The sequence below is a fragment of the Sinocyclocheilus grahami genome, unplaced genomic scaffold, assembly GCF_001515645.1.
Source record: "Sinocyclocheilus grahami isolate Dianchi unplaced genomic scaffold, SAMN03320097.WGS_v1.1 scaffold355.1, whole genome shotgun sequence".
NCBI classification, from domain to species: domain Eukaryota; kingdom Metazoa; phylum Chordata; class Actinopteri; order Cypriniformes; family Cyprinidae; genus Sinocyclocheilus; species Sinocyclocheilus grahami.
The window spans coordinates 1,025,523-1,038,833 of NW_015505534.1; the positions used below are offsets into that span (position 1 = coordinate 1,025,523).

Here is a 13,311-nt window from a genome sequence, read left to right on the forward strand (position 1 = left end):
AGGAAAGGTCATGCAAATGGTTTGAAGGTGTGGGAACCTTGTCTCAAAAACAGATCTTGTAGTTCATTGCACACTTAAATTACACACTCAGATGATTTTACTTGTAATTTGCATTTGGGACAACCAGCATACAACTTTCTCCTGTATAAGCAGCATATGTGTGTCATCTTGGCAGGCCAGTGTCTTTAAATCTATCCCATCCAATAAGCACAGGTTGGTATGATAGAAACCAGATGCACTTAGGCTAATGTTCCTAATCCCCTCTTACATGGTTCTCATAGCCCTGGGACAATGCGGTGAACGGCACTGTCCCATGGTGTTCTCAGATCAGATGGATGCCAGTGTGCCGCCCCCTGCCTCGGTTTACTCCAGATTTAGTCCGGTGGTAATTAATCTTGTGAACAGATCTGTATTTTACACCTTGATTCTCCTCCGGGACCTGCAAATATCAGCGATGCTGGAGCAATAGACCTTCATGTGCTCAGCTCATGTTACGAATAGTGCTTTGTGGGAAAAATCACTTGATATCTGTGTCATTCTTGTCTTTTTTTTCCCCTTTCTCACCTATTTGATCCAGTGTCTTTGAGTGGTGGCTGTGTTAGAGATGTACTCGCCACAGAGAAAGGACTTTGTCTCTCTGACGCTGGGAGACCAACACAGCCGCAGCTACAGCAACGGCAAGCACCGTAGACAGTCCTGCTGGAGGGTTAGTGGCTGGGTATTTTCTTCTTAAAATGCCATATAAACCTTGTTTTGCAGGACAGAAATATGGACCATTATGTATTTTTCATTGATTAACGATGATGTTCGAAGGCTGATGGCTTCTGCCTCTTTGTTTGTTTGTGTAAATGAGTGCCATTTTCCCATCTGCGAGACGTCTTGACATCTATTTAATATTCTGAGAACAAAATGCTGGCACTGTAGTTGTCATGTTTAGTCCTAGCCAAACCAGAGGTGTCAAAGCCCTTGTTTTTTCCCATTTTTTATTTAATCTACTAATTTGTTTATACTTCATTATCTCCAAAAAGCAGACATGCACTCCCTGCTTAGCTGAAACACACTTGTTTTGCTTGAACAAACTAACCTTTTAATTTAAAAACGTAGCTTAAAGGAACAGACAGCTCAAAAATGAAAACTCTGTAATGCTATTATGTAGTCACTGTCATGTCTATCTGAACCACATGCTGTTTTTTTTTTTTTCTTGGGAACCCAGAAGGAGAATCTTGTTCATGCAACACCAGTTCAATGGCATTTAAGCTTAAAAAAAAGACATACAAACACTAAAAAATGCAAACAAAGCACAGTGAGTTGAACTAAAATAGAAAATCGAGAACGCGAATTGCTAACAAATTTTAACTCAGTCTGTTCCTCACACAAAGCTATGGACAACATTGGTAATAATATGAAATGTTACTTTAGCATCTAATCAGCATGTTAGAATGATTTCTGAAGAATCATGTGACACTCAAAACTGAAGTAATGTCAACTGAAAATTCTGATTTGATATCATAAATTACATTACAAAATACTACTGTTTTTACTGTATTATTGATCAAATAAATGCAGCCTTGGTGAGCATAAGAGACTTCTTTCAAAAACATTAAAAAGTCCAACTGACCTCAAACGTTTGAAAGGTAGTGTATCTAATTTTTGTTTCACAGAAGAAAGAAAATGATGCAGGTTTAAGGAAATTAATGAATTTTTTGAGTGAGCTATCCCTTTAATGTCTTCCATTATCTGAGATTCATGTCGATTGAGTTAATTAGGTTGATTAAATTATAAAGAGGTCTGTACTGAGAGAAAATTTCTTTTGAGTGAGGGAAAAATCATACTGTTGTTTCCATGTTGCTTTATTTTTATAGCACTATATTTGGCAGTCATTGTGATTGCCACATCAAGCCATCAAATGTAAAATTGCTGCACTTTCCTCCAATTGTCCTTGAATTGTTTGTGTTTGTTTTGGCAGAAATGGAAGCAGCTCTCTCGGCTTCAGCGCAGCCTGATTCTTTTCCTGATGGCCTTCCTGTTCATCTGCGGGATTCTTTCCTATCCCAGCCTGACAGAGCAGTGGAGAGGTACTTCATACAGCCCCTTTAATGACAATTCACAGGATATGAAAGGTGAAAGCACAAAAGGTGGATGATTGGTACAACCTCTGCCCGTTTATATTAGCTGCTGGGGTAGACGTTTTTATTAAACATCATGCCTTTTGTTGTTAATAATTCACATGGGATGAATTTCTGTCTGTTTATTCTCCAGGACTCTCTGATAGATTGTTGAAGGAGGACTGGGTTGAAATGGATAACAGAGGTCTCAGGCCCATTCCTCCTGGCCTCGTCCCAAATCTCCCACCAGGAGTTGTCCCGGGGGTCCAGGACATCCCACCAGAAGTGATGCCGGAAATTCAAAGACCAAGCATTCCATTACTTCCCAAACCTCCAGCTATGGTAAGTAGGAAGACTTCTCAGATATTATGGATATGTACAATAGTATGGTTACTTTATAATTTCTCTACTCGTTTGCAAAGGTTTTTACAGCTCCTGCTGAAAAGATCAGCTTAAACCTTAAACAAGAATTGTGCTGTAAAATGCAGTATTTTCTTCATTCAAAATAGTTTTTTCAATAAATAAATATTATTAAGTATTAGTATTATTATATTAATAAATTAAAATTTCAGTTGTTTCTAAATTCAAAATAACTCCAGGACTCTCTGATAGATTGTTGAAGGAGGACTGGGTTGAAATGGATAACAGAGGTCTCAGGCCCATTCCTCCTGGCCTCGTCCCAAATCTCCCACCAGGAGTTGTCCCGGGGGTCCAGGACATCCCACCAGAAGTGATGCCGGAAATTCAAAGACCAAGCATTCCATTACTTCCCAAACCTCCAGCTATGGTAAGTAGGAAGACTTCTCAGATATTATGGATATGTACAATAGTATGGTTACTTTATAATTTCTCTACTCGTTTGCAAAGGTTTTTACAGCTCCTGCTGAAAAGATCAGCTTAAACCTTAAACAAGAATTGTGCTGTAAAATGCATTATTTTCTTCATTCAAAATAGTTTTTTCAATAAATAAATATTATTAAAATTAGTATTATTATATTAATAAATTAAAATTTCAGTTGTTTCTAAATTCAAAATAAAAGCATTAACAATTTCATATTAATAATGCATATTTAGTAAATAATTTAAAAGATACAAAGATTACTATTGTTTCTAAATTCAAAACAAAAGCATTAAAATAAATAAATATTATTTATATTAGTGTTATTATATAATTATATTAAGTTATTAAATAAAAAAATACCAAAATAACAATTAAATATATATATAATATTAAGTAATTTAAAAAGTAATTTAAAAATAAATAAATTCATATTAATAGTAATAAAGAAAAAATTTAAAAAGCCCAAAAAAACTTTTTCTAGTATTTCTAAATTCATAATAAAAAATAGAAACTAATATTATTTTAATATTAATATATTTTAATATTATATTAATAAAGTAAACCATAACCATGCTGATCTAAGCACATTAATTCAGCTAACTTATAAGATACTAGATTAAAATGATAGATTCTACTAGATTCTTCACCTACTCTTGTCTTTTTATGTTGGGTGCTTTGAATCTGCAGAGGAAGCCCCCTAGCAAGCGTGGTCTTCCAGCCCTACAGAAGCGAGGGAATGTGTCAGACTGGCAGGTGAAAGATGAAGAAGCAGCCACGGTCAAGAGAGATGAAGACGGAGGGAAAGAAGCAAAAGCAGTCATTAGGTTTGGTCTGATTACATTCAAGAAATGAGGCCACTTTTATATGAGAGTTTTGATGATGATTTGCCTAGGATTCGACATTGACAATTATTTGTTGTTGGCTTAGTATTTAACCTTTTGAATAAGTAGAGGTATTAAAGCTCAGATAGTAATTATGATTTTTATTGGTGCTTATTGCTATTAGTCTCACTCACACACTTGGGGCTCCTTACAGTGACAGAAAGCATGCTAAACATATCAAAATATCAAAATTTTTGTGAGTGTGTAAATAATAGCATAATTTTCATTTTAGGATGAACTCTCCTTTTTAGAAAGAGCAGAGAAATAAACAACAGGAGCTGAAGATAAACACTCGGGTGCAGTGCTAGCGCCCCAGGGAAGAGTTTATTAACAGTTGAGCTGGTAACACAGTGGTTTTGAAGTGAGTTGTGATGAGCCTTCATTTCCTCCAGCTGTGTCCTGTTGCGGGACTCCACCTCCTGCTCGTGTGTAATTGCAGTTATATTCGTGAGGCGTGTGGGAGGAAACGGTGCTATTACAGGTGATGGGTTGGATCTTAGAAAAACTGCTGTCACAACTGATCCAGTTTCTGGATTCCTAGCTGGCGTGGGGCGATGATCGAGGCAGAGCAGGGGACGGAGCTTCAGTCCACTGCACATGGAAAAGAAGGAACTGTGGCTGATGCCGAGGATTCTGCCAGCTTAAAACCAGGTATCAGAATTCATCCCACAATTTGAGGTATTTGTCTTTGCAGGATTACGTGCCGAAGTTTGGCTTGTGCTTAAGATCAACCGTCACAGACATGTGATCATCTTCTCAATATTTTTCTGTGACTTATTTGTTGTACTCATTGACAGTGAAGGCCGTGGATCGTGTGGAAGCGGTGCGGGAGGCCTTCAGGCACGCATGGAATGGCTACAAGGCTTTTGCGTGGGGTCATGATGAACTGAAGCCCATATCTAAGACCCATGGAGAGTGGTTTGGCTTGGGCCTCACTCTCATAGATGCACTGGACACCATGTGGATCTTGGGACTGAAAGACGGTTAGCCTTATAATCGCAGTTCTGTCTGCCAGTCTGTTTCATGACCACTGTGTGCAAATTTCAAATCTATTCTTTGTTTTCTTTCCAATTTTCAACATGAGGGTGTTTTTTCAGCCACAGGCACTTTTAATTCCCAGAAGTTGATTTTTATTAAAAGTCATTTCCTTCTTTTATTGCTACTTTTCAGATGGCTTTTATTTATGAATTTTATTACTTTTGTCTTGCAATCTTAAAATAGGAAAATCCATCCATTTTGTTATTTACTGTGTGAAAATTATAAAAAAAAATAAAAATACAGTGTCAGTGAAGTGTATTCTTGAGATGAAATATGAGATGTGAAAAGTGAAGAAAATAAAGAAATATCAAGGCAAATAATTTTACTTGCATAAAATATATTTTTAAAATTGTATCGCGTGTCATTTCCCATCAAGCTGCAATTTTTTTTTAAATTTTCCATATTCTTTCAAAGAAAATTTTAGGATGACCATTGCACTCTTTCAGACTAAAAAGCATTTATTATCTGATGGCTACATACAAAAAAAATCTAAAAAACCTTATTTCCATATTCTTTGTTGGACATTGTTAGTAGATAAATGTAAATAAACTAGAGAGTGTGTTTTGAAAAAGTCCACAGAGCCAAAAGTGCCCATATCTAAAGAAACACCCATGAAAAAAAAAAAAAATATATATATATATATATATATATATATTAAGCAATAAAAACTTCAAATAATAATGGAAAAATAATATTTTTTCTTTATGTCCCTTCTTTTGTCTTTTCCCCTCTCTCTAATTCTTTCTGTAATAGAGTTTGCCGAGGCCAGGAAGTGGGTTGAGACAGAATTGTTATTTTCCAAGAATGTAGACGTGAATCTTTTTGAGAGTACCATCCGTATATTGGGGGGTCTCTTGAGCACATACCATCTGACCGGAGACACTCTCTTCCTGGATAAAGCTGTAAGTACTTCATATCTTAGTATCATCTCCATTATTATTCTTTTTTGTCCTAGTAAATGCAAAGTATAGCTCATTATTTTATTTTGGCTCATACAGCGAAGTCATGTGATGCAACAATTTTAATAGACCACAGACCTCAATACATGTTGTGTCTCTTTTCTTGCAGCAAGACATTGGGTCCAGATTAATGCCTGCCTTCAAAACCCCATCTAAAATCCCCTACTCTGACGTGAACATTGGTAAAGGAAGTGCTCACCCTCCACGCTGGACCACAGACAGCACAGTCGCAGAGGTGACCAGCATTCAGCTGGAGTTCCGAGAGCTCAGCCGACTCACAAAGGACCCGCAGTACCAGGTTCTTTATTTTTATTATTGTATTAATATTATTTCACTGTTTTATTTTTTTATTTACATTTTAATGTATTTAATTTTATACATTTTCACATTTCAAAATATTTAAAAGCTTTGCCTATTTTACTTTATTACTTTATTTTATTTATTTTTTATTTTATGTCTTCCTCGGTTTTCAGAATGCAGTGGAGGAGGTTACCAGACAGGTCCACCGACTGGAGGGAAAGCGTGATGGTCTGGTGCCCATGTTCATCAACACAAACAGTGGGAAATTCACACGTCGAGGGGCCTTGACGCTGGGGGCCCGTGCGGACAGCTACTACGAGTACCTGCTCAAACAGTGGCTGCAGGGTGGCAAGAAAGAAACTGAGTGAGTTAACAGCAGATACAAATGCAGCTTTGGCTGACGGTTCATAAATTCAGCGCTTAGCCCGAGTGTCAATAGCCCATTGGTGCTTTTAGCTAATGGGTTCCCGGGAATTGGCGATGCTCACTGAGCCTAATGTACTGAGGTTATTATTCTGGTCACAGATGGGGTGATATGATTGATTCACATTTAGGGTAGGGTACCCGAAACCCGGTACCATTATATCACTGGTACCTATGTAACCGGTATGTACTAGAACCGAATGCAGATTTCGGTGCCATGCCTGAGCGATCGATTGAAATATTTGTCCTCTGGTTCTCCGAAACGGACGTAAGAAGCATCATCACTGGCACCGCACGTGAAAAATAATTTCCCGACTGAGAAAATGCACATGAACTCAAGTCGGAAAGCTCTAATAATACAAATCCAAAACATCTTTGTAGTAACGAGAGTGTCCATGTTGTTTTCACATTCCGACTTAAAAGCACAACTTGGGAAATGAGAGCATTCGAGGAGCGCGTGAATGCAGTAATTACACTTGCTCTGATGGCAGCAGGTAGCCTTCCGTTAACTAAGCTAAACATGCTTAAATTAAAATACCTAAAGCTAAACTTCCCTTGTATTCACATTTCTAAACCTGTTATCCAACAAAAGAGAACATTATAACCTTTTTACTCCACAACACCAGTCAAATGCTTCCTTTTGTGATCTGATGATGCTTCTTGTCACAGAATGAGGCAGAAAATATGTTCCATATGCTACTTTAAAAAGAATACATCGATTAGCAATATATTATAAATTAGGGTGACCCATACGTCCTCAAATATTTTTGAATGAGCGTTTGCGCTGTTTACTTTCACTTTCGATTTCGCGATGACACGCACTCTGTGTAAAGGTAGCACATCTCACAAGATCAGATATTTGTCAGTGAGCTCAGGATCTGTTGAGCAGCAAATACTCCAGCATGGTTTTGTCAGTCATCTCTCCTTATTCTCGACCTGTGATCAGTCAAAGCTGACTCCGGTAGCTCTTGGATGCAGGGTTGCAAAGTCCGCGTTTTTTCCACAGAATTGGGCTATTTTTAAACTGTTGCCATGGGTTGATTTTCCCAAGTGGGTTAAAGGTTTGAAATATTGCATAAATTACATTTGACTGAAATGCTTGTATTGAAACATTTTGCATTCTACCTATGATAAAACTTTCATGGACTTCTACATTAACTGTTCCCTCCTGGTGGAATGACCTGCCCAGCTCAATCCAAGCAGCTGAGTTCTCAATATTTTCAAGAAACAGCTGAAAACACATCTCTTTCATCTTCATTTGACCCTCTAACTCTAGCACTCTCGATTCTAATGCTACTTCTAATTGTATCTGCTTGTTTTTTTTTATTAAAAAACTTGATCCTCTAACACTTGCACTCTCTATTCTATTTCTATTCTAACTATGACACTCTAACACTAACATTCCCTATTCTTTTTCTAATCTTTCTACTTGTTTCTCAATATTTTCAAGAAACAGCTGAAAACACATCTCTTTCATCTTCATTTGACCCTCTAACTCTAGCACTCTCGATTCTAATGCTACTTCTAATTGTATCTGCTTGTTTTTTTTTATTAAAAAACTTGATCCTCTAACACTTGCACTCTCTATTCTATTTCTATTCTAACTACCTGTTTTATTTATAAAGAAAAAAGAGCCTCTAACACTAGCATTCTCTATTCTTTCCACTTATTTTCTTTTTATTTATTATAAATAATTACCTTTTAACACCAGCATTATCTGTTCTTTTTCTGTTCTATTGAATTTTCATTTTTATTTAAAAATGACACTCTAACACTAACATTCCCTATTCTTTTTCTAATCTTTCTACTTGTTTTCTTTTTATTTATTATAAAAACAAAATAAGCAAATACACAAAAAAAACTGCCCCTACTGTCCTTTCTTTCGAAAACTAAAATAGGGTCACCCTATTATAAATATACTTAATTATTATAAAAATACCAGAGATGGCTTAAATAACACCGATAAACTATATTGTCGCAGTCAAGTGTTTATTGTCTTTGTTTTATCATTCAAAACGTTTATATGTTCTGTTTACTCAGTTACAGCTATAATAGCCATGCCTTTGTCTATATAAGGGATTTCCTGGAGGGTCAAGAGTTCTGCTACTTCTGTGACTGGATATGTGGATTTTCTGTGCGAGGGCGCCCTCTGGCGTCCAGTATGAATGAAACAGACATCATGTGTTTATAGTGCTAATGACCAATCCATAATTTTTGGGGGGAATTTATTTATTTATTTATTTTTTAAAGTATCGATTTGGCACCAGTATCGAGAAAAAAAAACATACCCAACCCTATTCACATTGTCAGTCAGTGACAGGGTGAATTGCACTGGGAAAGGAAAAAAAAGACTGAGCGTGTTTTAATAGTTACATAAGGACTGCTTTTTGAAACCCATTGACATGGTACAGGGTATTTGTATTAATCTTGAAAACCTGGAGGTCACTTCAGTGCTTTCACTATTAGATATTTTATTCTGATGTCTTAGTTGTTTCTTGGTGGAATTCGTTTTAAGTGGTCTTAAATTACATTTTGTATTTCAAGTGCAGATGGTTCTGTTTGAATGTCACCGTCTGCTCTCTAGCACTTAAAAACCTCTTGTGAATTAGAAGAAAGGTGAAGTGTGTCATTTGTGCACATTAGAAACACCAAACAGTCACAAAAAAGAATGCCCGTTTTCAAACAGGCTTTCTGAACTGTCAGCTATTGGACAGTCAAACAGACCCATGCCAAACTCACACTATTGGTTGATCCAATGTTGCTCAACGTATTTTAATATATAAATAAAATCAGTATACTAATGCAATAAATTTTAACTGAATTTCCTGCATCACTATTACTCATGGTTAGGTATTAAGTAGGGGTTTATGTGTGTGTGTGTGTGTGTCAGCGTGGGCTCTTTGTTGTGTTTCCTGGCCGTCTGACCGTCCTCCCGCTGCACTGAACACACCGGTGTGTTTACTTTTAATTAAAAGCCCGAGGAGCGTCTCTCCTCACGCAATTACAGCACCTGCAGCGTCTGCAGAACGAGCCGCTCGCTTTCCTCCCTTAACACACATCAGGAGCTGCGCGTGTCTTCAGATGCTCGTCTGACGCTCCTAAAAATAACAGGCCATTATTGGCTTGAACATCCATGAAACCCTTCCTTTGATCGAAAGGGTCTTTATAGTGGAAAAAGCTTCCTCAGATTTAAAAAATGTTCTTTGCAGTAAGAAAAAGGGCTCAAAATGCATTCAAAATCTGCTTACTATTTTCACATTTCACAAAAAAAATTATTTTATGAAACAGTCATAAATTAAAAACATATTTTATCTGATCAGCAACGTGTCAATAATTAATTCATGTGGAAGTTTTGAATGTTACCATGTTATTACCACATTATTACTGTATTTACTCCTTTTACCAATTGAGAAATTACATATTATAAAATATATATATATATATATATATATATATATATAACAATTATTTGTGTTTTTGTAGTGTTATTATAGGATTATAATATATTATGCTTTTTTTACTTGTATTCATTGCTGTGCATATTTATGCATTATACTGATCAGTATCAGTTGATATTTGAAATACATCAGACAGTATTTACCCCTGCATTCTCATTTTCACTATTTTTACATTTAGATTACCTTTGCCATCATTTAACGCTTGCAAATAATTTAATAACAATTTATTTTATTTTTTTATGAAATTTAAAAAATGAATATCCATTTTTTATAACATTGTACTTTTATACCATTTATGCACTATTTTTATACTCTTCATTATAATATTAATATGCCTAAATTCTCTTGTCACATTTAAAATGATTGATTTTATGTTTTAGTGTTTTATTTATTTAGTCAAAATAGTATTGAATTGTAATATCGGCCATTTATCAGTCATCAAATAATTAATTGTCAGCTTGTTGTATCTCCACATAACTCATCCCAGACATGAATGACATCTCAAATTGTTTGAGGAGAGAAGTCCTATTACTTTTATAACCAGCTGAACTTAAGTTTTGTTGTCTAACTGACAGTAAACGGGTGAAAAAGCCCCTGTAAGACTGCGCAGCATCATGACAACAACTGTCACAGGCATGTTTTGCATATGTCCACCATTAGGGACGATGCCAAGGTGCCTTCGCTTCTGGCGAAATGCGACATCAGCCATTTTCTGCATTTGACAGGATGTTATTCTGTCTTCCTGTTCTCTCTGCCGGTGCGATTCAGGTTCTGTTGAGCTTGACGAGTTATTGTCATTCACGTCAGTGCTTCTGCTCACACCTGAGTCTCGTCCTGCTGTGTTGACATCATATGCACTTGCTTCTCGCTGATGTTATTTTTTTCATAGGGTTTGGTTTTGAATAATTCAATAAAAAGGTGTTCAGTGGGGTTCAGTAGACACTGACTCTTAAAGGGGTCATATGATGCTGCTAAAAATAACATTATTTGGTGTAATGAAATGTGTTTATGCGGTTTAAGGTTCAAAAAACACATTATTTTCCACATACTGTACATTATTGTTTCTCCTCTATGCCCCACCTTTCTGAAACGCATCAATTTTTACAAAGCTCATCGGTCTGAAAATCGAGGTGTGTTCTGATTGGCCAGCTATCCAGTGCGTTGTGATTGGCTGAATACCTCAAGCGTGTGAAGGAAATGTTACGCCCCTTAACATACTGTGTTGCCATGTCCCGGAGCAATGAGACAAAAACTTTAAAACCCATTATAAACGAGGCATTCTTTGCATCCAGTGGGGACATAATTACGGATTATAATGACTTATCTTTTTACGCGTTGCATTGCATCGCGCCACGTAAACATAAAACCATGTCTACATTTGTGAGCTGAGAAATGACAAACAACAAGCGCTACTCTACACTGCTCAAAACTCGCGTTTGAATCATCAGTGGCAAATCCTTTAAATATGAAAACTTACTTACAGTCTGTGAGTCAGAACAGCCGGCATTGTAGTCTACTCTACCAGGATCAGGAAACAGTCCTCCATAAAATGCACTGCACACATCTGAATATTTGGGTTGAACTGTTCTGGAACAGTGTTGTAAAAACAACTTAACCACTGATTTCTAGTCGTGTCCTCTTTTGGAAGGCCAAACAAAGTATTTTCGCTTTCGCAACGAAACACACAGCGTCTTCACGACATGGCGGCGGCGGTGGCAGCAACAATAAAGTTACGCCTTCTTTCTTTGCGTGAACATTTGGGCGGTGTTATGCAAATCTTTCCACACAGTGACGTAGACATGTGGGGGGCGTGTTTAAACGAGGCGTTTTAGGAGTCTTAACTTTTATTTAAAAATATCTCTTTGTGTTTGAGACTTTAGTCTTTGCAACTTTAGGGATCTAATCTATTCACAAACAGCTTGTAACACTCCAAAGAGAAAGGAAAACTTGAAATCACATCATATGACCCCTTTAATGAGGTTTGATAAATATCTCTGGTCTGGAATATCAGATCCACTCAAGACCAGGTCAGTGATGGATATACTAGTCATTGACGGGGAAGGTGGTCCATTTAAATGAGCTCTGTATCCTGTCTGGCTAATCTCACTAAGACCTTGATGGGGTTGAATTGCACCCCTCGCTTTCTATATGTTGGATTTTATACATCACAGAGACACGTATGAGGATCAACTGGAGTCTGGAATGCTCTCAATGTACAATTAAAATGCAATAGCTTATTTTGCCTCTAGAGGGCGAACTTAATCGCTTCAAATCAAATGCAGAGTACCATGCATGTCTATCTTTCTAGGCTGCTGGAGGACTATCTTCAGGCTGTAGAAGGCGTCAGAAAGAATCTCTTGAGACAGACTTCTCCTAGTAAACTGACCTTTGTTGGGGAGCTGTCCAACGGCCGTCTCAATCCCAAAATGGTGAGTCATAACTTCACCTAATTTCTGCCACCGTGTCGTTCTAAAAGGAATTGTTCACCAAAAAAAATGAAAATTCTGTTATTATTTGCTCACTCTCATGTTAAATTAGACCAAAACTTATTTTCTGCCTCATTCTGTGACAGGAAGCATCATCAGATCACAAAAGGAAGCATTTGACTGGTGTTGTGGAGTTAAAAATTACAGAGTTGGAACAACATGAGGGTGAAATACATAATGCCAGAATTTTCATTTTTGGTTGATTTATTCCTTATGTGGTTGCCTTGTAAATATCTTGAGTCTATATACGACCGGCATCTGTTCCTATAATCTCCAGGCTTAAATCTTGATAAGTCTTTAAGCAAAATCTTTTTTTTTTTTAATAGAAGAGTTTATTAGATAAAATCTAAAAAATAATAATAGTAATAATAAAATTAAAAATGTGTTGAATTATGTTTTTTTTTTATGAGTATATTTCATACATACAAATATGGAGCTCATACTCGAGGGAAAAAAACAAAAATTTTATTCGGAGAACCAAACTGAGCACAAATATGTAATTTGGTGCAGTTGCTAATATTTATATGGTCAAAAAGTAAGATAAAATTCTAATAACTTGTAATGTAAAACAATAAGGTCTTTATAGTATGGAGCATACTATGCATACAGTAAAATATAATTTGCCGTTCTATCTACCAATAATAATAGTCTTAGTAAGATTATATTTAATTCATATTTTTATCATCAAAGCTCTTTAGTTTGAATTGTGCATATAATGCAATGCAGTACAAAGATGAGTAAGAGAAATACAAATAAAAGTTCCTCAAAAAGCCTCATGTATCATATTTGATACTCCCATTTTTACAAGATTTTTCTAAAA

General features: G+C 36.3%; 1 protein-coding gene across 1 annotated transcript in view; it reads left to right on the plus strand.

Moving 5' to 3' along the window:
* Nucleotides 1–13,311, plus strand: part of LOC107548773 (endoplasmic reticulum mannosyl-oligosaccharide 1,2-alpha-mannosidase-like) — a 30,800-nt gene that overhangs the window by 4,439 nt on the left and 13,050 nt on the right. The window contains exons 3-13 of the mRNA XM_016229579.1: nt 1,967–2,075; nt 2,260–2,447; nt 2,528–2,582; nt 2,678–2,892; nt 3,634–3,770; nt 4,369–4,478; nt 4,625–4,810; nt 5,619–5,767; nt 5,934–6,122; nt 6,298–6,488; nt 12,314–12,434. Of these exons, the coding sequence (XP_016085065.1) occupies nt 1,967–2,075; nt 2,260–2,447; nt 2,528–2,582; nt 2,678–2,892; nt 3,634–3,770; nt 4,369–4,478; nt 4,625–4,810; nt 5,619–5,767; nt 5,934–6,122; nt 6,298–6,488; nt 12,314–12,434 (1,650 nt within the window). The remainder of the gene's footprint in view (nt 1–1,966; nt 2,076–2,259; nt 2,448–2,527; nt 2,583–2,677; nt 2,893–3,633; nt 3,771–4,368; nt 4,479–4,624; nt 4,811–5,618; nt 5,768–5,933; nt 6,123–6,297; nt 6,489–12,313; nt 12,435–13,311) is intronic.